The sequence below is a fragment of the Mesoplodon densirostris genome, chromosome 12 (genome assembly GCF_025265405.1).
Source record: "Mesoplodon densirostris isolate mMesDen1 chromosome 12, mMesDen1 primary haplotype, whole genome shotgun sequence".
Classification (NCBI taxonomy): domain Eukaryota; kingdom Metazoa; phylum Chordata; class Mammalia; order Artiodactyla; family Ziphiidae; genus Mesoplodon; species Mesoplodon densirostris.
In genome coordinates this window covers 61,879,666-61,906,618 of record NC_082672.1, presented here as the reverse complement: position 1 = coordinate 61,906,618, position 26,953 = coordinate 61,879,666, and the positions used below count along the sequence as shown (strand labels likewise).

General features: G+C 35.3%; 2 protein-coding genes across 2 annotated transcripts in view; both read left to right on the top strand.

Annotated features, from left to right (window-relative positions):
* UFL1 (UFM1 specific ligase 1) overlaps positions 1 to 15,731 on the top strand; it is a 61,352-nt gene extending 45,621 nt beyond the window's left edge. Inside the window, exons 11-19 of the mRNA XM_060115163.1 lie at positions 1,253 to 1,373; positions 3,489 to 3,605; positions 6,654 to 6,771; positions 7,905 to 8,068; positions 8,152 to 8,282; positions 10,321 to 10,401; positions 10,721 to 10,806; positions 11,334 to 11,514; positions 13,821 to 15,731. Coding sequence (XP_059971146.1) covers positions 1,253 to 1,373; positions 3,489 to 3,605; positions 6,654 to 6,771; positions 7,905 to 8,068; positions 8,152 to 8,282; positions 10,321 to 10,401; positions 10,721 to 10,806; positions 11,334 to 11,514; positions 13,821 to 14,036 — 1,215 coding nt within the window. The 3' untranslated portion in view covers positions 14,037 to 15,731. The remainder of the gene's footprint in view (positions 1 to 1,252; positions 1,374 to 3,488; positions 3,606 to 6,653; positions 6,772 to 7,904; positions 8,069 to 8,151; positions 8,283 to 10,320; positions 10,402 to 10,720; positions 10,807 to 11,333; positions 11,515 to 13,820) is intronic.
* An 8,897-nt stretch (positions 15,732 to 24,628) lies between these two features.
* The window catches only part of FHL5 (four and a half LIM domains 5), a 39,540-nt gene continuing 37,215 nt past the window's right edge, over positions 24,629 to 26,953 (top strand). The window contains exon 1 of the mRNA XM_060114727.1: positions 24,629 to 24,827. The gene's annotated coding sequence lies outside the window, so the exon portion shown is untranslated. The remainder of the gene's footprint in view (positions 24,828 to 26,953) is intronic.

The window sequence follows — 26,953 nt, the reverse complement described above, 5'->3', positions numbered from 1 at the left end:
GGAAGTGTTTAGAAGCAGAGGTCATGCCAGGTCTGCTTTAATGACTGTTCAATTCATGTTTCTGGTTAGCAGCACCCTCATTATAAAGCCTGCTCACAAAATAGGTAGAAAAAGCCCATTTATATCTCAGACTGTTAATAAATTCATGAGGGCTTATTAAATATATAAATAATTTGTATTTATTTGTATTCCTTTTAAGCTCCTTAATAGTCTTAAAAATGATATAACTTTTCTACATTTGGCCTGCAAAGCAGCAAAGAGGAGTAAAAAGTACACAGGATTGATATCAGTAAACCTGAGTTCTAATTTCAACTTGTTTACTCTGTTTGCCTTTGACAAATACACTTCCAGTTTCCTCATCTTCAGAGAAAAGGATGGTGATGCCCACTCTCACAAGGATAAAAATAAATTAAGGAGCAATGTAAATAAAATGTTTAGTACATGTTAGCTGCCAGTTACTAAATGACTACATAATTATTTTCATTTGAGACCCTTTACTAAAATAAAAATTTAACACAATTATTGATTTTTTTTTTCTTTCCTTGCACTCCTCCCTCCAACCACAAAAATAAATTCAGGAAAAAAAGGTGATTTTTTTGTTCGAACTGTCAACATCCTTAACATTTCTTTGCAAAACTGAAAAGGAAGTATTTTTAATGTGAAAATGTATGTTTGTCACTACAGATTTAGAACTCTTTCCCATGATAAAGAATCAGTCTCTGAAGTTGGAAATAGTTCATTGTTCCTAACATAAATTAATAAAAAGCAAAGATCAAGAATGAGTCCAGAGGGGAAAAAAGTTCACATGCCTAAGTATGCAACTCATATGTGATCATTATGGTGGGGTGCGGATGGAGATTTCATTATCTTTCTAGTAATCTCAGATATCCAAGTGGCACTGGACCTTGGGAGTCTTAAAAAGAGAGGTAGCAAGGGTCATCCGTTAAGCAGTGCTAAAATTAGCCAATAACAATTGAAGAGGATTGCATCTGATGCTGTGTGATCAGCTGTTCAGTGATAGGATAGGATTTCTCACTAGCTGGTAATAAATGCAAAAAGTCAAGAACAGCGAGGGAGGAGACTTATTTGGACCATGGAGAAACAATCTCAGAGTGGCAGCTGAGACAAAGCTCTATAGTTCTTAGCAATGAAACCAAACAAGAACAGTTAGGTTGTGAGTATATAAACAACTTTTATTTTATGCTTTTTGTAATGTTATATATTTTTGCCTACAAAAAATGTTTTATTTCAGGAAATGAAAAATAATCCTGTTCATTTAATCACTGAAGAAGATCTGAAACAAATCTCCATTTTAGAAAGCGTTAATACAAGTAAAAAGGATAAAAAAGATGAACGAAGGAGGAAAGCAACAGGTAACAAATTATTATTAGCAAAGAAGATTCAAGATGAGTTTATTTGTTGCAGTGAACTTTGCACTTATCAGACCTTTTGAAAGGCCTTTTATTTGGTTGATTCACCTTTAGCTGTTAATATTAACCAAATCTTTTTCTAATGAATTAACTTTTGATTATGAAAATGAAAATATTGGTGATTACTTACTGTGTTTCATTTTGTGAGAACTAAGCTAATTTCATGATCTCCTGTTCTCATTCTTTGTTCCTGCCCCAGTAGCTTTTTTTTTTCTTTCTTGATTCTCAAATTTTGCAAATTTGTGTTCACCTCAAGGCCTTTGCACAAGCTGTTCCCTCCCAAGCTTCAAGTAACTGTTTCCTTCTTGTCATTAAGAGCTCACCTTTAAATGTCAGTTCCTCACAGAGGCCTCCCTAACCACCCAGAATAGTATACACAGTCACTCTCCATCGGATTATCCTCCCAGTTTTTTTTTTTTTTACAGCACTTTTATCACTGTGATGTCTTTTATCATCTGGGAGTCTGCTCCATCTCATTTATTGTTGTTTCCCTAGTACTCAGAGCACTCCTTGGCATATTTTAAGTGCTCCATAAATATTTATTGAGTGAATGAATTTCCCAAGGACTTTAAAAAATTCTTTTAATTTAGAGTCACTGGAAATTATCCTAGGTAGCACTGGCATACTAGTACTTGCATTTGGAAATTAACATGTATTTTCCGTACTTTTTAAGTAGGAATAATTTTATTAGTGCTGTATCAGGGTTAAAGAAATTAGATATTCAACATATTTCATTATTAAATACAGCTATATTAAACACATGTTATAAAAACTTTATTTGCTGTGGGAATTCACTATATCTTTGAGATTCCTCTTCAAAAACCTTTTTCTACAAAATCAATAATATTTTGAAATTTCTGTTCTAGGAAAACTACATAGTAAATTACTGCAATAAATCATAATATTCATAAGCATGCATAGTTTGTTATTTTAAGATATAATTATAAATCCACCTTAATTGATTGCACTTTTGTCAGTATAACTAGTCTGTTTTATATCCTTCTAAAAATTCAGGTTCATCTGGTGTTTTGTTCTGATAGTGCTGTTTTATAATAGTTTAATTACAGTTCAAGGAATAATGTCAAACAAGAACATCTTTCCCATAAGAAACTTATTACCAAATGTAAGATACATTCACTTTAAACTTGTGCTTTTGAAATTGTGTTTTTCTGTCATGAAAGCAATAGAACTTATAGAATATGATGAAGTCTAAGGGAATTCTTCTTAGAGTTTAGAAAAAGATCTTTGTTTATATAAATCATTTTATTGAAAAAATGAATCTTTTATGAAGAAATGTATTTTCAATATTTTTCAGTGTTACAGTTCCATTACTAAAGTATCCTATTTTGTTGAATAGATATTTTAAATGTAAATATATAATAGCAGAGAAATACCTCAGTAACAATTTTACTTTTATTTAGTGTTTTAGTTTGTTTCATAGTTTGTATTTTTTTAGTCTTCATTTAGCCAGTAGGTGATTGATAACTGTATTTTTCTACTTAATCAATTTAATATTTATGGTCAACATTTACTGAGCCCCTGTTATGTGTCAAGCATTGCCTTAACCTCAAGTATGCAGACGTTAGATGTTCTCCCTACTGTCAAGAAGTTATCTTTTTGGGTGGCGGGAGAGTCAGGATGTCTCCTGTAAACCTGGGGAATAATCTTTCAATCAAAAAGACAAAACCAAATTTGTGAGGTACTGTAGTTGGGGATGTTAATGAGGCTGTGGTAACAGAGATAAGCAAATTAGGGCACTTTTGAAGAAGGTAGAAGAGGAGGTAAAGGAATGGGTTTGGCCAGGAAGAGACTGCATTTAGAGGAGGCAGGTTATCTAATGAGTTGCTCAAATTCAAGAGGTTTCATATCTTATTAATTTTTACTGATTGAGTTTACAAAACTTGTTTTAATAAAGAAACTACAACCTTAAAAAGTGGCTAAAAGGTCAGTTATTTGGCTTTATTTTTCTACTGTAAAGTTAAATACAACGATATATTGTCATTATTTCTAAAAACAGTATTTAGTTAGGTAATACTAACTAATGTCATTTTCCACCAGAGGGCAGTGGAAGTGTGAGAGGAGGAGGTGGCGGCAATGCCAGAGAGTACAGAATTAAAAAAATCAAGAAGAGAGGGAGAAAAGATGACAACAGTGATGATGAACCATCTCACACAGGTGTGTAGCTTATTTCACTCTTCCTTTGTATGTGCATGATTTTTTTTTAACATTTTCTTAAGATGCATACACTTAGGTGTCTATGCTTAAAGGAAGTCCTTGCTTTGCAGAGTTTCAGTGAGCACAGATTTCAGTTAGTTAAATAACACCAGAGTCCCAACAACACAGTTCATATTTCAGTTACCAGGGTATATTAACTGTGAGTAATTGCATAAAGTACAAACTTTGTTGCTGTCTCCTTAGTTTACAGATCAGCACGTAAATAACAGATGTGCGTCATGATCTGTGACAATCACATATTTCCAAGTTTTTCAGAGGCTGATCACTGTACATCTTATTCACTTTATGCATAGAAAACACAGCATGTAGTTGTGTTGACTTCTTGTCCCCCAGTGATAAATCCATGTGACATTTTATAAAAATGGATAATCGATAGAGGGAATTGGCCAACAAAGATAAATTTGCAGGAAAGGAAAAGTCATAACCCTGGAAATAAAATATAAATCAAGAATAAATGGAGTTATAAAAGAAATGCCTGACCATGGGAATGTTGGCATTGCCTCTGTTCAAGAGACTCTAGCTGCGCAGTCAGAGAAACTTGGTGAAGGCAGAAATAAATAAGGGAAATGGTTGTGACGAAAAGGATAAAAATGTCTTAGAGGATGTGAAGTTGGCAAAATGCTTCACATTAAAGGAATTCTCAGAGATGTTTCACAATGCTGAAAGGGCAAAGGATAAAATGTTGGAAGCTGATCCAGAGTTTAAAAAGGAATATGACAACTTGCCCAGGCATAGAAAAGATGCTTCCTCTGTATTTTAAGTTACTGGATGAGAAGGCAAGCCCTGTTCATACTATTCTTGATGAGTGTTTTACAAAGAAATAAAACATTTTCATTCTCAGTGTTTCTGATGTGCTAAATTACAGTGTACTAAACTAGAACTATTAGTCTTATTTTTCATTTCCCTATACATTTATAACCAATAGTAGAGCTTTGAATGTTTGCACAAACATTTTTAAAAAGTTACAGAACAATCGTAAATTTTCCCATTGTTTATTAAGAACACTTTGCAGTTTTAGCTTGCACAGATTTTTATGGTCTCCCAGCTTCCATGCAAAAGAAATTAGAATATTTTACGAATAGTGAATCTCTACAAAGTTAAGTAGAAAACATTAATTTCATTAATTTCATGCATGTTTAATTTTTATGGTAACACCTAATTGGTTGGTTGCTTCTATCTAAGCAGGAGAATTAAGTATGTGCATCTTTCTTTGTCTAGACTTGTTAGTGTTTGGTATGGTTAAGTTAGCAAGAGACATCTTTGCTTTTCTAAATAAAACTGATTTTTTAAATATGTTTGTTTTTAAAAAATTAATGAAACTGTGATACCTCCCCTCCTCCTTTTCCCCACCAAAAAAAAAAAAAAAAACTTGATGATTTGACATTTTCTTTTACCTCTTCCACAGAATTTATTATGTATGGGCTTGGGAGATACAAGTGTCAAGTGACCAGGCTTCAGATGTTAATGTGCTGCTACCTGTAACAGAACAATTGCTTAAGATCGGTCTAAAGTAGTCTAAGATATGTAACAATGGCTACTGTTCTCAACATACATAAAGCAGTATTAATTAAAGGAAAAGTATCTTAGAAACTATGAGCTCTACCCTTATTTTAATTAGCATTAAGACTATTCTGTGTGAGTTTTACTTTTTCATTAATAAATGGATTTTCCTGTTTTCCCAGATGTAACAAGGAGTGGGAGTAAAGTAGCATTTAAAAAAATACTTCTCTAAAATCTGTAGCCCTAAGTAATTGTTAAATGAGGTATGTGATACTCTTTTTGTGTATAGTATAAGAGAGGAGCTATAAAAGAGTAAAACCATTCTCCCTATAAAAAAGGTAATTTCAGTGCTTTTGAAAAAGGGTTCTGTTGTAATCTCAGAAATGGAGGACGCAATTAGGTTCTCAGCTAAAATATACAACCAACTCTGTGAAAGATTACTAGAAGGAAATACAATTTAATAACTAGTAAAATGCATGCAGGAAGCAAACGGAGAAATCAGATACTATTTGTTAAGAGATCAGGAATGAACAGCAGATCTCAGAAAAAAAGGATAGTACTTTTCCATCTATTCTAAAGCTATATAATAAGTAGTTGTACTTAGATCTTGATGCATAGTGAAAATTGATTTTTGAGCTATTCTATTTTTATTTCCAAGGTTTTACTTATAGAGTCAATAACCTAATTTAGCTGGGAATAATCACTTTTTTATAGTTTTACAATTAGTAATGGAAATATTGTTAGCTTTCTTTGCAACTCATACTTTTCCAAGTAAGTGAGTAGGCATGACATTTCCACAGTTAACAGTTATTTCCATTACATACAAATTTTCCTTGGTATAGAATTATTTTTGTGAGAGCAAAAATAAATTATGGGTGTAAAATTTTAAGTTGCTTTTTCTTCCATGCCTTTCCAAAATAGACAATTTTTAGCTGGGTGTAAAATTTTAAGTTGTTTTTTCTTCCATGCCTTTCCAAAATAGACAATTTTTAGCTCAATTCTACTGGAGTTGTGGTTCACTTGATTATAAAGACCTTTCCTTAAAAGCTTGTGTGAATTATAAGGATGATTGGATTTTTATTAAATATTTATTTTTATAAAGAAGGACATTCTGCTCAGTATCCATTGTTCAACAGAAAAATTATCCTTTCCTAAAAGATTTTTTTTTATCCACTTGTTTTGATTTCCAACTATTTTCATCATCCAAGTTAGTTTGGGGGGGAAAAACTCGTCTTTATTATTTTTTGATTGACTTGTAGAAAACAAGTTAGAAAATTATTACTCAAAAGAAATGCCACCATATGTCCTATTTTAACAGTGTTTTCATTGGTTATTACTATTGGTGATTTTGGTGACAGAAACTAACAATGGAGACTTTATGGTAGGCAATAAATGAATTACCATCTTATTAAATATATTAATGGAAACTTATTTGCTTGTAGGTTGCTTATTTTTGTTGTTTTTTCCTATGGCTCATTTTTATTACAGGAAAGAAGAAGCCAGAGATCACTTTTATGTTCCAGGATGAGATTGAAGATTTTTTACAAAAACATTTACAAGATGCCCCTGAGGAGTTTATTTCTGAACTTGCTGAGTACTTAATAAAGCAAGTATAAGAACATATGTTTTCTTTTTTATAATAGAAATTTAGTGAGTTATTACTTAAAATTTTTACCAAGATCATAGAAAACATAATTTAGGTGTTTTCTTTTCAAACCTTAAAATTTAACCTAGTCATCAAATTCCAGATTTTGTTTGCTTACAGAAACAGTTCAACAAACATTTAAGTGCTTTGGGCAAGGCAGTGTCGGAAATACAGGGCAGGAGTGTGGAGGTGGCCTCCTTCACTCATCTTACAGTTCTAATTGGGAGAAAAACACCAGCACTGATCACTGGCTGGTCTCTAACACTGCATGAAAGTACATCTAATATGAAGAAGAGTATCTTCTATTTGACAGAGATTAAAAAGTTCACTTTTAGGGAGAAAATAAAGTAACACAGTGCCCTCAAAGAGAATAAAATAGCACTACCTTATAAGTGAGCCAGGCTAAATTTTTTTATACAGAAATAAAAGAGATTGTGTATAACTTGACTACTGCTAACTAACATGGTTTTCCCCCAAGTTAGTCTCTATGTGTAAGCTTCTCTAAATGCAATCCAGGAGCCTAGTGCATCTAAATTTTTGAATTAGAAGAACAGCTTTTGTAGTGAGATTTTTAAAAAACTTAGGTGAACATTCTTGTGCATGAATACATTACATAATTACATTTTTCATATATAAAAAGATGAAATAGTTACTATTAATCATTTGCCATAACTTTTTAAAATAATCTATTCTGAGTTGGGCATAAAAAGATTTTTTTTAAATACATATCTTTTATAGTACATTAGAAATTGAGAATTTGTTATCATTCCTGAGGATGGGGAACAAATGTATAGGCTACTGTTCTCCAAGTTAACTTTAAAAAGCTGCTCCAAATTGAATTTGAACTGAAGCTTTTGTTACTGTTTTTCTTATTGTCTTTCATGCAATAACTTTGAGTACTTTAAAACAGAGAAAAATAATTCATTGAAGTTATAATTTCTGGAATTTGAGGGAAAATTCTTATTAACTATTCTCCAAATTAATCTTGTTTAACAGGGATCTTTTTTAAAGCCTTATTTGCATAAAAGCAAAATTTCTTATCTACATAAACCCAGTACATTTTAATAAACTAAATATATTTATGTCATGCACAGACCTCTAAATAAAACTTATCTCGAAGTGGTACGTTCAGTATTCATGTCTTCAACTTCTGCCTCTGGAACTGGCAGGAAGCACACGATCAAGGACTTGCAAGAGGAGGTTTCAAACCTTTATAATAATATTCGATTATTTGAAAAAGGGATGAAGTTCTTTACAGGTATTATACTTAACACTGTTTTTTCATTGATTCTCATAATTGTCCTTGAACATTCATTTTAATGAAGCGCTTTTATTTTCCAGATGATACCCAGGCTGCTCTTACGAAGCACTTGCTGAAGACAGTGTGTACTGATGTCACTAATCTCATTTTCAACTTCTTGGCTTCGGAATTAATGATGGCTGTAGACAATCCTGCAACCATTACAAGTGAAGTAAGTTAGTGACTTTCTTGCCACTCTTGATGTGTTTTGCTTTGAAATCCAAGCATGTTTTATTTTCTCACATCTAAAAGGAAAATAAAAGGAGTTTTTAGGAAGAAATCTGTCAGATTTTTAGTTCAAGTTTAGTACAATATATATACAGTTGCTACTAGGATTGGTAATATAACCAGTCTATTAACAGTAATAATAAAAATAAGGAAATACTAGTCATTGTGTCTGGGAATGCCTGTAAGAAATATAGCATGCGTGCTTGGCCTTCTACTTCCTATTATTGTACAGAAAGCAACAGGAAAACGTTTTATTATCTCTGAAAAAAGTAAATAAATAAGCTGAGTAGCCTACAAAATCTTTTTGTAAGCTCATCAGATGACTCAGATTGGATTTAATTTCACCAGGTAGCCTTGCAAAGAGTGAGGGTCACTATTCAAAGAGGTGTAGGATGGAGAGACGGGACAAATGAACTGGCTTACTTTAGGCAGATCTTCAGGGAGAAGCAGTGTCCATCATAGAAGCTGGAAGTAAAGCAGCTGAAATTTTAACAAATGCTTCAAGGTCTAGGCTAGCATCACAGTTTAGAATCCAAGGAAGCACCCAGAACAAGGAAAAAAAAAGGGTAATGATGCTTAGTTACTTTGGAATCAGCTACTTTATTTTTTCCTGATTATTGTTACGTCACATCCCTTTTTCCTGCTGAGTTGCAAGTCCCTTATCAGTGTTTTGACTTTGCAGTTATTTTCATTTCGTGACACCATCTCATTTATTTAGACTAATTCCAGTTCATTTTCTTAAATTCTAATCTCAAATTCAAAGCTCATCTCTTCCCTTCTTGCAATGTAAGGTGGAGCCATGGCTCCCAGTTGCCTACAGGAGGAAAGGTATGGCCTATCCCTAGGACTCCTCCTCCTCTTCTCCCTCACCCTAGATCTACTTAAGGTTGGAGATTTAGGAAGAATGAAAGAGACAGCAGTGCCTTCATAAGACTGACTGCATATCACTGGCATTGATCTAGGTCAAACCAAATCAGTCTAATGCTTGTGGCTTCTCGTGATGTGGCCTTTGTTGCATAGGTGGGAATATGTTGTTTTGTGGGGATGTTTTTAGTATCATGTGACTCCTTCTCATAGCAAGTACTCCCCGTAAACCTCCAGATAAAGGTCCATTTATCTCTCCTACCCCAGCAAGGTACTGTTTCCCTCCCATTCTTTGCATTGAGCAGTGATTCTCAACTGCTTGGATAGTTCCATGTACCTGCCTGCATGCCAGCCTCTGCTGTGGGAAGTACCTGAGGTCCTTCCCATGCCCTTTAAGGGCCACAGGAGGATTGCTGTAACATGGGGTAGGAGTCAATAGGTTGGTCCAATCTTCTAAGACATACTGTAATTTTCAGGGCCTGCTGGCCAAGCCATTCCAATAAGGCCTCCTCCAGAAATTTTGCACTAGAAGGAACCCTAAGACTCTGGTCAAGAATGCCACCAAACTTCACAAAGCACAGCTGTGTGGAGAGGGGTGCTGAAAAGGTTCCACACACCAGACAGTATAACAAGCATCCATACTTCTGTGGTTCAGGTCCCCTCGCTTATAGGCATCCTGGAACTTTATGGCCTTCTGGATCTTTATGAGTGGGGCCCCCTCACTTGGCCTTAGAGAAAAACACTCTTCCCACCACAATAGAAAAAAGAGGGAGCAGCCTCTTACCCCAAATTCTCTTTTTCTTGCGCGATGAATGGTGTGTATGTGCTCATTCACTCATGCACTCTCTGTTTCTCATTCTTCTTATACTGCTGGAGCAGATGGGAGGAGTAGCGGCTGCATCTAGCGTCTTTGACTGACTGTGGACTAGCATTCTGATTTTAGAGTGTTTTAGCATATTTTTATCCCTAGTTTGTGGTCTAAAATATAAGAACAAAGATAAATTTCACTCAGCATTCTGTTACAATAGTAAATACTCATTTTTTGTTTTGCTTTGTTTAAACTTATATCCAGTACATGTCAAAGACACAATTCCAAAGGAATTTCTTTTGCCCTATAGGTAAGAAAAAAAATTCTAAGTAAATTATCAGAAGAAACTAAAGTAGCTCTCACAAAACTCCATAGCTCTCTGAATGAAAAGGTAAGTGAAGTTTTATTCTATTTAGATATTTGGGCTAGAATTTGTGATCTTTGAATAGATAGATTTTTATCAGAATAACTGAAAACTAAATCTAAACCTATTATCCTGCACTCAGACATCTCTTTGGCAGGTGAAGGAAGAGACCACGCTGGGGGCATTTTACCCTCTAGTCCTAAATCACAGTTTCAAACTTCATGACAAAATGACCTTTTTAAAAATTGTATCCAGGGTGTAAAATTATAAAACGGTATTAAGTGACTGCTTTTCTTTAGGCAACCTGTTTTATAAAAGTAAATCATGGTATTAAATACCTTTTCAGAGCATAGAAGACTTTCTTTCTTGTCTGGATTCTGCAGCAGAAGCTTGTGATATTATGGTGAAAAGGGGAGACAAAAAAAGGGAAAGGTAACATTGAATTAATGTCTGAAATTTCGTATCTGAAATTGCAGTCTATCTGAATCTTGCATAGAGAACTGTTGTGTCTAAGTGGCTGTAGACCTTCAGTCATAGTCAGTCTTCATATCCTTAGGTGTCTCTTTCTGACCCAATAGAATAAGGTAGCAGAGTTGCTAATCCCATAATTGATCAAGCCTGGGAACTTCTTATTAGCTTTAAGACCTTCTTTATAGGAAAGCTTATTTAATCCAATGCACATCTGTTTGATCCCCAACAATTCAAAATAAAAAGCATACTTTGAGTATCCCTGCTCCATATATATATATATGTTTTTCTGTCATATTCTAGCATATTAGTTTGTCCATGCTGTTTAGGATTATGTGTGTCTGTATCCCCTAAAAGGACCTTTAAAATTGTCATGGAACTAGAGTAATTAAACTAGAGATGCTAAAAATGAAAACAGAAGAGAAGAACTGAAGTTGGTGAGAACTTGTTAAAATATGATAACGTATTTATGTTATTTTATTTTTATTTAGGCAGATACTGTTCCAGCATCGACAGGCACTGGCTGAACAGCTAAAAGTCACAGAAGACCCTGCTCTCATTCTGCATCTCACATCAGTTCTGTTGTTTCAGTTCTCAACCCACAGCATGCTCCACGCACCTGGAAGATGTGTCCCACAGATCATTGCTTTTCTGAATAGTAAAATTCCAGAGGTATTACATTTTCAGTGCACTTGAAACTTTTATAGCTTTTAGATTCTGAATATTTTGAATGGATAGATGTGAATCACTGTGAACACTAAGACACAAACCATTAACATCATCTTCCTGCTTCCAAGAATGGAAACAGTGAATAAGGAGGTTGATTTTTAAAACTCAGCATAGCTCAGGAATCTTTCAGGATCCTGTAAGATCCATGGTAAGGAATATTCTGAATCTGGAAATTAAGCTTTTGGAAGAGAAATAATAATGTTCAGTCTTCCATTTCAGTTTATGCAGGTTTAACCCGTCCTTTAAGGACCAGCTCAAAAATTCTTATCCTGCACAAATTCATCTGAGAAACTCTTCAGCTAAAGGTAAATTGGCTTCTTTGAACTTCCATATCACTTTGACTGTATCTTTGGTGACAGAAGCTAGCTCAGTCAACTTACATTAAAATGATCTGTGTTGGGCTTCCCTGGTGGCGCAGTGGTTGAGAGTTCGCCTGCCGATGCAGGGGACACAGGTTCGTGCCCCGGTCCGGGAAGATCCCACATGCCGGGGAGCGGCTGGGCCCGTGAGCCATGGCCGCAGAGCCTGCGCATCTAGAGCCTGTGCTCCGCAGCGGGAGAGGCCCGCGTACCGCAAAAAAAAAAAAAAAAAAAAAAAAAATGATCTGTGTTCATGTTTTATCTCCCCCAAACTGTAAATTCCTTGAGAGCAAGGACCTTGCTAGATTCAGCTTTCTAATTCTATGGCCAGTAATTTGTAGAGATGAAGACTGTCAATGTATTGGGTTGGCCAAAAAGTTCCTTTGGTTTTTTCCATAAGATGGCTCCAGTAGCAGTCAGTTGTCTTTACCTTTATTTGAAACAATTTTGTTAGATTGTATTAAGACAGCTGTCATATCAGTGTGCTGTTAAAAAGAAAACATCAAAATTGGTGAATTCTTGTGTAGCCATTTTAATATTGGAGATGGGAGGAAAAAAGCAACATTTTCAGCATATTATGCTTTATTATTTCAAGAAAGGCAAAAACGGGCTTCCCTGGTGGCACAGTGGTTGAGAGTCTGCCTGCCGATGCAGGGGACGCGGGTTTGTGCCCCAGTCCGGGAAGATCCCACATGCCGTGGAGTGGCTAGGCCCGTGAGCCATGGCCGCTGAGCCTGTGCTCCGCAACAGGAGAAGCCACAACAGTGAGAGGCCTGTGTACCGCAAAAAAAAGGAAAGGTAAAAACACAACCAGAACAGACAAAAAGATTTGTGCAGTGTATGGAGAAGGTGCTGTGACTGACTGAATGTGTCAAAAGTGGTTTGTGAAGTTCTGTGCTGGGGATTTCTCACTGGACAATGCTCCACAGTCGGTAGACCAGTTGAAGTTGATAGCAGTCACATCGAGACGTTAATTGAGAACAATCAACATTATACCATGCAGGAGATAGCCGACACACTCAAAATATCCAAATCAAGCGTTTTTCATCATTTGCACCAGCTTGGTTATGTTCATCACTTTGATGTTTGGGTTCCACGTAAGTTAAGTGGAAAAACCTTCTTGACAGTATTTCTGCATGTGATTCTCTACTGAACCATTAACGAAAATGTTCCATTTTTAAAACAAATTATGATGAGCAATGAAAAGTGGATACTGTACAATAATGTGGAACAGAAGAGATCATGGAGCAAGCAAAATGAACCACCATCAACCACACCAAAGGCAGGTCTTCATCCAAAGAAGGTGATGTTGTGTATATGGTGGGATTGGAAGGGAGTCTTCTATTATGAGCTTTTTCCAGAAAACCAAATGACTAATTCCAACAAGTACTCCCAAAGAGACCAACTGAACGCAGCACTAGATGAAAAGCATCCGGAATTAGTCAACGGAAAACACATAACCTTCCATCAGGATAACGCAAGACTGCTTCTTTGATGACCAGGCAAAGACTATTACAGCTTGGCTGGGATGTTCTGATTCATCCGCTGTATTCACCAGACATCATACCTTCAGATTTCCATTTATTTCGGTCTTCACAAAATTCTCTTAATGGAAAAAAACTTCAGTTCCCTGGAAGACTGTAAAAGGCACCTGGAACATTTCTGTGCTCAAAAAGAAAAAAAAATTTGGGGAAGGTGGAATTATGAAGCTGCCTGAAAAATGGCAGAAAGTAGTGGAACAAAACAATGAATAATATGTTGTTCAATAAAGTTCCTGGTGAAAATGAAAAATCTCTTTCATTTTTACTTTAAAAACTGAAGGAACCTTTTGGCCAACCCAGTACTTTGTTCTACAGAAAAATCATGTTAACTTTTCTCCTCTTTTCACAGGTTCAACATACTCTTTTAGTAAAGTATCAAGGTTTGGTTATAAAGCATTTAGTCAGTCAAAATAAGACTGGGCAGGGAGAAGATCCCTTGACTGATGAATTAGACAAAGAACAAGAAGATATCATCAGTATGACTCGTAAGGAGCTTCAAGAACTTTCCTCATCCATTAAAGACCTTGTTGTCAAATCCAGGAAATCATCGGTGACAGAAGAGTAATGATTTTAATTTACTTAATGTTGTCGTATAGTAAACATGTTTTCCCCAAAGTTAAAGGTGAGTGGTTCCAAAAATATACACATTTCACAGTCTGGAATCCCCCACCCAACAGCACTTCCCACACTCACAATTCAGTTAAAACAGTAGTGTTGTATTCATTGTAAATCTTATAAAGATGTGAATTTTTGTAAATTGGGTTCTCCATGGAAGATTTCTTTTTCACATTATTCTAAAAATTATACATTTCAGGTTTATTTTCTTTCTAGATGCTGAATGAAGAATAAATTTTCTGCTTTTATCTCTAGGAAAGGACTCATTTGTTGTGTTATTGGATTTCAAGTGACACATGTAAATTTACACATATTAAGCAGAAACTTAAAATGCGGTCATTTTTTTTTGGTGTTGAAAATAGTGTATTTTACTGTTAAATTAATAGAGAATGGTTCAAACCTAAAATACAGAAACTTGCAAAAATATTTTTTTATTACTAAGCCCTCATTCTTATTTCTGGCAGATAGATGGCCCCTAATCTCCCCCACAAGAGTGAACTTTTATGTGGCTGGGAGCTTCAGGGATGTGTTTACAGGTGCAGAAGAACACCCAAGGAGCCCGTGCACTGCTGTGCTCTATTCTAAAGTAAGATGCTAACAAGAGTGAGAGAAAAAATATAATTTACTACTGATAGGTCTAAGTCACATTTTAACATTGTAATAACTAAAAATTTAAGATAGTTTTTAACCCAGTTTGCATTTCTGAATTTCATTTTTTATATTAATAGTCACCATCACCTAATACTTTGTTGTAGGGGATCTGTAAGTGCATTTAAATCATTAGAACTTTTTTTTCAAAAATAGAAACACTTATTAAAAAATAGGTGTTCCTGGGCTTCCCTGGTGGCACAGTGGTTGAGAGTCCACCTGCTGATGCAGGGGACACAGGTTCGTGCCCCGGTCTAGGAAGATCCCACATGCTGCGGAGCGACTAGGCCCGTGAGCCATGGCCACTGAGCCTGCACGTCCAGAGCCTGTGCTCCACAACGGGAGAGGCCACAACAGTGACGTACTGCAAAAAAAAAATAGGTGTCCTTGTTCTGTAAAGATTAGTAGTAGTTAAAAGACTAAAATAGTTCCTTGGAGTAATCATTTCAATCAGATGAGTTTCAAGCAACAACTTATTGTATATAAAAGAGGAACTTATTTGAGATTTAATTTACTATTTTAAATATTTTTTAAAAATACTGTTTTATATAATACCTTACATGGCATTTAAAACTTTTTGAAAATGAATACAAAGATTGGTCTACCTCTACACTAATTCTAGACAAAGTATTAATATTGATTGAAATATAATTTGCTAAGCAAAGTTGATAGGAATGTAACAAACTAAAAAATATTTTCCATTGCTAATTTTCTATTAATGTGTTTTCATAAGGGCAAAGGAAGAAAAATGACAAATCCTCTGTGAACACAAATTCCAATTAGTTTGTTGATTCAGCTTCCAAAATACTGAACACCCAACCTGATTTTTTATTCAGTCTTTAAGGACCTTACCATTTATGTTTCAAGAGATATCAAAGTAATCCACATTTGAGTCAAACTAGATCATAGACAGTGAAGCAAATAAAATATTCTGTCTTATTTTGTTTGCATTAAATTTGTTTCATTTATCAAAATGGTTATTTTTCCACAGTAAATAAGAGCAGTTTTTATTTTTTTGTAAATAAAATTATTTAGCTGATTTCATTAAAAATCTAATTTCATTAATAAAATAAAAGCTGTTCCATGTTTATCTACTATGATCTTAATGGGCAGATTTAAGAATGTTATTTAAAATAAAGTCTTGTTTCTGTTAAATTTTATGTACTTTGAAGCTTCTGTTATTTAATTACTAACATTAATTGATACATATATGTATTTACATTTTTAAATTCTATTCTGAACATTTTTAAAGGATTTTGTTATATTTTTCTTACACAAAAATAATTCCATAGTCCTTTCATTCCTTGAAAGTTTGCCATTTTGTGAACCATTTCACCTTAGTAAATCATTTGCAGTTAGCTAGTTTTCAGCAAATGTGTAGCTAAACTCTCATCTGCTACTTTCTACTGTTGCAGATAATAGTAGAGATATTTGAATAATGTGCTCAGGTATTCACATTCATGTGTTCCATCTCCAGACCATGTGTTTTTGAATAGTCAAAGGAAACTCACTTCTGACCATCAGAAAGATTCAGTGAAGAGTGGTACATCTTACCAAAATCAGTGTATTTTCCAGAAAGACCTTAATGCTAAATTAGAACAATAAATGTAGAAATTGCTTAACCTGAACGTAGAACCATCTTGAACTTTTTGGAGAATGTATTGATACTTTAGTCAGACCATGAAGCACCAAGGATGAGGTCAGAGTGCAACAGTGAGCTGAAGAAGAGTGTGTGAAGAAACGGTTCAGTCCTTGCTCAGAAATGCCACTTGACCCATGGCCAAATGGGATTTTTTTTCCTATCAAGAGCTAATTTACGTGAGTTGGATAGGGGGTGGGGACGATGGAACGTTTGCTTTCTTTGACTAATACCAATGAAGTCTTTGACCCAGTGTACATGGGAGATGAAAGAAAAACATATTTATAAGCTCTGGGATGTACATTTTCCACAGAACCTAGGAGCACTATTAAAGTGGCTGTTAAAATGATGTACAGACTCACTCAAGTTGCTCCACTTTGAAGGCCACACCAAGCCAACAGGAGAATAAATAGAACCCAGGACTCCACAGCAATCAGAGAAGGAAAAGAATCCAAATTGGAAAGAAAGAAGTAAAACTGTCACTGTTTGCAGATGACATGGTATTATACATAGAAAATCCTAAAGATGCTACCAGAAAACTACAGGAACTCATCAATGAATTCGGTAAAGTTGCAGGATACAAAACTAATATGCAGAAATCCATTACATTTCTAACAATGAAATATCAGAAAGAAATTAAGGAAACTCCCATTTACCACTGCATTGAAAAGAATAACATACCTAGGAATAAACTTACCTGCAAAAGACCTGTGCTCTGAAAACTGTAAAACACTGATGAAAGAAACTGAAGCCCACACAAACAGATGGAAAGAGATACCATGTTCTTGGATTAGAAGAATCAATATTGTTAAAATGAACATACTACCCAAGGCATTTTACAGATTCAGTGTAATCCCCATCAAATTACTGATGGCATTTTTCACAGAACTGGAACAAAAAAAATTTTAATTTGTACAGAAACACAAAAGACCTCAAATAGCCAAAATAATCTTGGAAAAGAACAGAGCTGGAGGAATCATGCTCCCCAACTTCAGACTATACTATAAAGCTACAGTAATCAGAAAAGTATGGTATTGGCACAAAAACAGACACATAGATCAATGGAACAGGATAGAGAGCCCAGAAATAAACCCACATGTTTATGGTCAATTAATCTACAACAAAGGAGGCAAAATTATACAACAGAGAGAAGACAGTCTCTTCAATAAGTGGTGCTGGGAAAGCTGGACAGCTACATTGTAAAGAATGAAATTAGAATGTTCTCTAACAGCATACACAAAAATAGACTCAAAATGGATTAAAGACCTAAACATAAGACTGGATACTATAAAACTTCTAGAGGAAAACATAGGCAGAACGCTCTGACATAGATTGAAACAATATTTTTTTGGATCTGTTTCCTAGAGTAATGTAAACAAAGGCAAAAATTTTAAAATGGGACCTAATGAAACTTAAAAGCTTTTGCAAAGCAAAGGAAACCATAAACAAAATGAAAAGACAGCCTACTGAATGGAAGAAAATATTTGCAAACAATGCTACTGACAAGGGATTAACTTCCAAAATATACAGCTTATACAGCTCAATATCAAAAAAAAAACAATTAAAAAAATGAGCAGAGATCTAAATAGGCATTTCTCCAAAGAAGACATACAGATAGCCAACAGGTACATGAAAAGACGTTCAACATCACTATTAGAGAAATGCAAATCAAAACTACAATGAGTTATCACCTCACACTGGTCAGAGTGGCCAGCATCAAAAAGTCTACAAATAATAAATGCTGGAGAGGGTGTGGAGAAAAGGGAACCCTCCTACACTGTTGGTAGGAATGTAAATCGGTGCAGCCACTATGGAGAACAGTATGGAGGTTTCTTTAAAAACTGAAAATAGAGTTGCCATATGATCCAGCAATCCAACTCCTGGGTACATATCCTGAAAAGATGAAAACTAATTCAAAAGGATACATGCATCCCAGTGTTCATAGCAGCACTGTTTACAATAACCAAAACATAGAAGAAACCTAAATGTCCATCAACAGATAAATAGATTAAAAAAAATGTGGTGTATATATATGCAACACACTACTCAGCCATTAAAAAGAATGAAATACCATATGCAGCAACATGGATGGACCTAGAGATTATCATACAATCAGAGAGACATATAATTATCACTTATGTGGAATCTAAAAAAATCTAAAAAATGATATAAATGAACTTATTTACAAAACAGAAATAGACTCACAGACATAGAAAACAAACTTATGGTTACTACCAGAGGGGATAGCAGGGGGTAGTGGGGAGATAAGTTAGTTTGGGATAAACATATACACACTACTATGCATAAAATAGATAAACAACAAGGACCTACCATATAGCACAGGGAACTATATTAAATATCTTGTAATAACCTATAATAGAAAAGAATCTGAAAATATTTTATATATATATATAATTTTATAGTTGATTTACCATGACTTGGTAAATCAACTATAAAATTAATTAATTTAGAAAAATAGAACACAGGACAGACCTCTTCCAAACCACCTAAGAAAGAAAGCCTGACTTTTGGGCCTTCAGAAACAGTGTTTATTCCATTTACATCACACACAAAAAAAGAAGGAAAAACTACTTTGAACAGGTTATTAAATTTTTATAAGTTCCCAGTGTTGTGTTTATCTGTTTTACCAGGATTGTCTCTATTTGCACCTCTGTTCCTCTTCAGTGATTAGTAGTAAGACCTAACCTAGTAAGACCTAACCTGGATGTGTGTTTGAAGAGCAGGAAGGGATTGCATTGGGGTGTGATGGAAAAAAAGGAGGACATGGTGAATTTAAATCCCTGGCTCAATAATCTCCTGGATCCTGTAAGACAGCTAAGTACAAAGAATATGAATGAAAATCTTAAAAATGTGCCTTGCTTTCAAGGAGATGGCAAGAATCAACAGTTGTAGTTCCATACAGTATTTTGAGAGAAGCAAGCAGAGGATGTTATGGGAGAAGAAAGTCAAACTGTCTTGCACTGCAGGGAGGGGAGCTGAACGGGCTGGGGGTAACCCCCTGAACTGAGTCCTGAAGGAAAAGTAGGGCTAGCCTGGTATGGGCATTTCTGGGCAGAGAAAAGGAGATTCTGGAGTACTAAGATAAATTAATATGAAATGAGACATTTGAGAATCCCTAAAGTAGGAAAATAAGAAAAATGGTTTGGGGAAATAGTGTAAGATGAAGCTGGAGAGGTCAGAGGGGGATCACAAAATGCCTTACATGCTAAACGGAAAAGTTTAGCCATCCTCCGAAAAACAAGGGGTTGCTTTTAAAGATTAACCAGGGACGTGAGGTGATTAGATTGGGTTGGCCATTCTGAAAGGCAGTTTGACAATTTACCAAAATCCTTTAAAATGCATACATGATTTGTTTTGCATTTCTCTAATGATCAGTGATGTTGAGCATCCTTTCACATGTTTGTTGGCAATCTGTATTATCTTCTTTGGAGAAATGTCTATTTAGGTCTTCTGCCCATTTTTGGATTGGGTTGTTTTTTTGATATTGAGCTGCACGAGCTGCTTGTATATTTTGGAGATTAATCCTTTGTCAGTTGCTTCGTTTGCAAATATTTTCTCCCATTCTGAGGGTTGTCTTTTCGTCTTGTTTATGGTTTCCTTTGCTATGCAAAAGCTTTGAAGTTTCATTAGGTCCCATTTGTTTATTTTTGTTTTTATTTCCATTTCTCTAGGAGGTGGGTCAAAAAGGATCTTGCTGTGATGTATGTCATAGAGTGTTCTACCTATGTTTTCCTCTAAGAGTTTTATAGTGTCTGGCCTTACATTTAGGTCTTTAATCCATTTTGAGTTTATTTTTGTGTATGGTGTTAGGAAGTGTCCTAATTTTATTCTTTTACATGTAGCTGCCCAGTTTTCCAAGCTCCACTTATTGAAGAGTCTGTCTTTTCTCCATTGTATATTCTTGCCTCCTTTATCAAAGATAAGGTGACCATATGTGTGTGGGTATATCTCTGGGCTTTCTATCCTGTTCCATTGATCTATATTTCTGTTTTTGTGCCAGTACCATACTGTCTTGATTACTGCAGCTTTGTAGTATAGTCTGAAGTCAGGGAGCCTGATTCCTCCAGCCCCATTTTTCTTTCTCAGGATTGCTTTGGCTATTCAGGGTCTTTTGTGTTTCCATACAAATTGTGAAATTTTTTATTCTGGTTCTGTGAAAAATGCCATTGGTAGTTTGATAGGGATTGCATTGAATCTGTAGATTGCTTTGGGTAGTAGAGTCATTGCAAATCAAAACTACAATGAGGTATCACCTCACACTAGCCAGAATGGCATCATCAAAAAGTCTACAAACAATAAATGCTGGAGAGGATGTGGAGAAAAGGGAACCCTCTTGCACTGTTGGTGGGAATGAAAACTGATAACAGCCACTATGGAGAACAGTATGGAGGTTCCTTAAAAAACTATAAATAGAAGTACCATATGACCCAGCAATCCCACTACTGGGCATATACCCTGAAAAAAAACATAATTCAAAAAGAGACATGTACCACAATGTTCATTGCAGCACTGTTTACAATAGTCAGGACATAGAACCAACCTAAATGTCCATTGACAGATGAATGGATAAAGATGTGGCACATATATCCAATGGAATATTACTCAGCCATAAAAAGAAACGAAATTGAGTTATTTGTAGTGAGGTGGATGGACCTAGAGTCTGTCATACAGAGTGAAGTAAGTCAGAAAAAGAAAAACAAATACCGTATGCTAACACATATATATGGAATCTAAAAAAAAAAATAATGGTTCTGAAGAACCTAGGGGCAGGACAGGAATAAAGACACAGATGTAGAGAATGGACTTGAGGACACAGGGAGGGGGAAGGGTAAGCTGGGATGAAGTGAGAGAGTAGCACTGACATATATACACTACCAAATGTAAAACAGATAGCTAGTGGGAAGCAGCTGCATAGCCCAGGGAGATCAGCTCAGTGCTTTGTGACCACCTAGAGGCGTGGGTTAGGGAGGGTGGGAGGGAGACACAAGGGACGGGATATGGGGATGTATGTATACATATAGCTGATTCACTTTGTTTTACAGCAGAAAGTAACAGCATTGTGAAGCAATTATACTCCAATAAAGTTCTTAAAAAATGCATATACTAAAAAAAAGAAAATGCATTTTGATTGTATGTTATGTTAAAAATTATCAAATATATTAATATATATTTTTTGCAACTACATAAAGCTCTCCATCCCTGCAGAGAGAAAAAAAGAAGTATACGTTATTTGTGAAATCAGTGTCTCCCCTTCTGAGAAGTAAAATGTGGACTTAAAAATGTGTACAAATATTTTTCCCATCCTCTGATAGAAGAGGAACATAGACAATGTGTCTTTCAAGGAAAGGAGGCAATCTTCTTGGCTCTGAAATATTTTTGTTTATTCACATGCTAGTCTGCTGAAGAAAAACCCTTTCTCTGACTAGTCAAGCTAAAACTAAACTAGTCAAGCTAAAATTCCCACAGGTTTTCTTGTGTTTCTTGTTATTCAATGTAAAGAAGAAAAAAAGCACTTTATCAAACTGTTTTCCTACTAAACTTGTCTTTACTCACCTAAAATGCAGCCTTAAACTTTATTATATAGACTTACAGGTTAGATAATTCCTTGAGGGCATGAAACACAGTACAGAATGTATAGTTGTTTAAATAGTGTCTAGTTAATGTAAATGAACTTTAAGTGAGTGTTCTATATTTTTCTCCTTCCCTCTTTCCCACCTAAATCCAAGTCCTGTGATTCATACCTTATAAATGCTCAGGCTAAGTTTTGGTGTTGAAGAAAACAGATCAGAGACAGAGAGAGAGGAAAAAAAAGAGGAAGCACTATTCCATCACATATTTCATTATATTGCAGCCATTATTCACAGCCACTTTAAAAATATTTAATTGATTTGGAAAATCATTCACAGTATATTAAGTATAATAGATATACCATATGCAATGTGATCTTGGTTTTCTAATTAAATACATTTAACTATAGCTGTGTAAACATTTGCATGAAAACATTTACATAAACATTTCCTTGTATAGCTATATGTATGCATAATAATATTTGGGTGACGTTTTGAGTTCTGTCTCTTGGATTGCAAGTCATTTTAAACTTTATTTTTTTCATTCTTATTCCAGACTTTCTGCAAGAAGCATGTATAATTCAATAAACTGATATCTTTAAATAAACAGTTTTATAGTGATATAAAGAAATGATAGAAGGGGACCAGACTGAGACAGATGTCAATTGTTTTATGACTGATGACAATAATCCAAGTGAGAAATGTGAGGACCAGAATGAAGGGATAATGACAAATTTGAGAGATATTTAACAAAGTAAAACCAACAGAAGTTGGGGTTGGGGATGAATGATGGGGATGGTGGAGAATAAATGAGAAAAGTGAGGAGTCCAAGGTATGATGGGTTGGATGATTGTGCCATGCCCTGAAATAGGAAATACAGCGGACTCTCTGTACAGTGGGGAGTTGGGAGGAGATGAGGGTGTTTTGGGGACTGCTGAGTTTGAGATGCCTGGGGACCTCTAGACAAAGACAGCTAATAGTCAACAGGATACAGGTCTGACACCTTAGAGAGTGATACCAGTTGAGAATAGAGGTTTAGGAGTCATAATATATCATTAATTGTTTTCATAAGGAACCCCGCAGAGAGCGTAGAGAGAAGCATTCTGAACTGAGGATGAAGCTCTAGGGAAGGGTGAGGTGAATAAAGGGAGAGGAGGCTGACGATGCTAATAAGCCCAAGGAGAAAATCAGGAGAGTGTGACTTAGTGAAACCAAGGGAAGAGAATTTCAAAAAGAAATGGACATGGCAGAGATGAGAAATTTCAGGTAAGATTAAAGACTATTCTTTGGGGTGTTAAGATCTTTATTGAGCTTAATGAAGCTTTTCTTTGGTGGAGTAGTTTGAGAAGGGAGCAGGAGGCCATAGGTTAGATACGTGAATGTAGATTACCCTCTCAGGAAGCACAGGCTTAATAAAGAGGGTAATAGTTCCATAGCTAGATGGGACATAGGCGATTTTATACCTCCTCGACTCCACTTCCTCACCTATAAAAGGAGAAAAATCATGCCTGTCTAGCCATGGCGTCAAGAGGATCAAAATCTATTACTAATAATATTTTATTTTAGATTGACTTTTATAATAGATTGATTCAGTAAAAGGACATAAGAACAATTTGTTGCTGCTAATCACCATGTTTACATTTTCATCATATCTTCATAATCAAAGTCGGGTGAATAACAAAGCACAGAGTTGATTGGCTTTATATTTCCCTAGTTCAAGTTTTTTGATTGTATGTAACTGAGTTTGACCTCAGAAAATATTAACATATCATTCCTTTGGCACTTAGAACAAGGACAGTTCAAGTTTGGTCTGAGCATAAATGGAGTTGAGGCGGAACATTTCCTCCCTCACCCACCTTTACGAACTGAAGAAATGGCCTCAGATGGAGCATTTAAGAGCAAATGGATCAATTTGACCCACTGAGAATTCCTGTTGTGGATTAGTTCAATATTCAAACATTTCTTTAGATCCAACTCATGAAATATCTAGCCACTTTTCGAGTTTTGACTTAAGATTTCAAAAGACTATCTGAGTCTGTGCTTAAATGAAGTCATACAGCTGTGGACGTGACATAACAATTGTTGCCAGCTCATAGGGAAATAGACAACAGCAGGGAATGCCAGGTCCACGGTACTGGTGCAGGAAGCAGGCAACTACTTTTGAGTTATCCTAGTCAAATCCAAGGCTCAAAGTTCGCAAATTTCCCAGGAAGGCAGTGATAGAAGCCACAAACCACTGTTCATCTCTCAAGCTACCAAAAACGCTACAGGTGAGAACATGGGGCCACATCTCTTTCCAGATATTTCAAAAGAAAAGCTCTATAGTTCAGCCATTTCTAACCTATAAGAAGGGTTCTGATAGTCACTGAAATAACAAAACAAAAAACAGGAAATACATCATCCTTTATAGAAATTTTTTTTTAATTTAAATATGCCCTCAATTTAGCCTAGGCAGTGGGAATTTCTTGAGTGTATGTGAGTGTCTGTATGTGCACTTTATATTTTAAACTTTCTGGAGATTATCCAGACGTTTCAGATACTAATTCTGGCAGGATTTCCCTTTAAAGATGTCCTGCAGAGAATCTGTTACTCATACTTTTAAGTAAAAATTGACACGGAGTGCTTTTTCAGCCCAGTAGGAGTCAGCTATGCACATGTCACAAGACTTGGAGGAAACTCACACACCCTCCTATTGTCTTCCACAAAGTTTAAAAAGCTGCAACTGGGAGGGACCCTCAGATAGTTTTGGTGGCCCATTCTGTTCCTCTTGGAGTTGACATATGAATGTGTTGGAGGGGAAAGTAAATCATCATATATTCTCCTTTCATATTGTTTAAATCCCTGGAAGAAGCAGCTTTAAGAAAAAGTAAGTTTTGTTTTCTTTTCCTTAATGTTTTCTTTGTGTTTTTAATGTGGTTTTTATTGGCTTCTTTAATTTTTTTTTAAGTACAAGAGAGTCTTATAAACTTTCTAGTGACTGCTTAAAAGAAACTTTGTAGTGATTTGTTTTTACTTAGCAAGTAAGTATATATCTAGAAGTTTCTTAGAAACTTTTAAAACATTTGAGCCAACAGTTATCAAATTTTATATGCTGAGCTTTTCAGATTTCTCATTTCCGTGCCATGTGTATTAAGGCAACATTGTAGCCAGATAACTTTCGAGTTGCCTCCTGAGTTCTGAAAATTGTCTTTATAATTGGAGATATAACTTCATTGTATTCATAAAAAAGGAATGACTCCATACTGGAGTTTTATTTGGCTTAATTTATTTGGATGACTGACTTTATCACTAAGGATATTTTATGGCTGGATTTACATATCCAGAGTACAATTTAAAGTTATTTACAGATTTTAAGTGAGTTAGTGAGATTCCTATTTAAAAAAACAAAAACAAAAAAACAAATCTGCCTATTTTTCACAAGCAGGCATAAAGACAATTCCTAATCTTAGGCTTTCTAAGATTGAATTAAAATGTCTGTTTCTGACCCACACAGATATGTAATACACTGAATGAATCTAAAGCATTGCTTCTTGAAACTGGGATAGCGTTACATAAGCAAAAGTATGCTTCCCATATGTGTTTATGCTTTTTCCCTCACTATTTTAATTAGACCCTTTTTGGTGTCTGTCATGCATTCGAAAACCAAATGCAACTCCTCAGCTTGTCAATTTTCATTTTGGAAATGTAGGAACTAAAAACAATCATTAATAAAATGTGTAATTCTTATAAATAAAATGTAAGAAATTCCTCAAGCCATTTTAGCCCTCATTTCACATTCACAATACTATCGTGTATAAATTCCAGCATGTTTATTAGTAACGTATATGGATTAAAATTTAACACAAATATTGCAAATATATGTATCACACAGGATATTTCTTAACATATTTATGATATGTGCCTAAAGCCATAATCCAAATTGCTTGGTGGGGAAGGTAAACTCTGATGTCTGTTTTCTATACTTGTTCTATTTATTCCCATGTGTTATCATTAGTTGCCAATTCTGGGACTGTTCTACCTAAAGAGCAGCAGATTTGTGCTTTAATGTAACATTACCTCAGGGGCAAGTCTACCTCTTATTTTTATTACACTTGCCAACAACATTCTGAGTAAAGCTGGATTAATTTGGGTTCCTTAAGCAAGCCTAGTAACTTTCTACTATAATATTGAAAATAAAATTTTATCTAGAACATGTTGGAGAAGTTTGATTTGTTTTTTCACATTTTCAATCCAGGAAACATGATCTCTTTAGAATTGAAAACCAAATACTTGTGTTCACATGGAAAGTTCTGAGTCAGATGTCAGCGAAACAACCATACATTTCCATGTTCTTGTAATTATATTTTTCCTCTCTGATTGTCATTTTTCTTGGTTACCTTATGGTACCCTGGAAGGAGCTGTGAAAAGAAGGAGGGGAAGGAGGAGGTAGAAGACTCCTTCCTGCCATAACACCTTGAGTCCCTCCAAAATGATCAGCTTGAGCATTATCTATCTCCACATTAGACCACTTTGGGATCACAGATTCCCTTAAGAATCTGATAGAATCAATGGACCCTCTTCTCATTTAAAAAAAAAAAAACATTGTAAATAGATTTTTCCTTCACATTTCTGGGCTTGATAGACTCTTGAAACCTGTCCTTGAGTATTCTTGAGGAGTCCTGATGATGAACCACTATTCTCCATGAAACCACAGACTTCAGCTTCAGACGAACCCTGGGGTTGGTGGGTTTACCAAATCTTTAAAAGGCTTACGGTGGAAGTATGTCTAAACTGTCTCTCTCAACTATCCTCTCCTGAGGACAGGTATGGTTAAGGTAAGGATTTTAGCTGAAGATGACATTTAAGGGTTCATTTTCAAAGCAGATACATAGTTAATTTGTAGCCATACTTGTTCTGGGCAATGTGTCCACTGAAATAAAAGTAGAAGGTTCTGGGCTTCCCTGGTGGCACAGTGGTTGAGAGTCCACCTGCCGATGCAGGGGACCCGGGTTC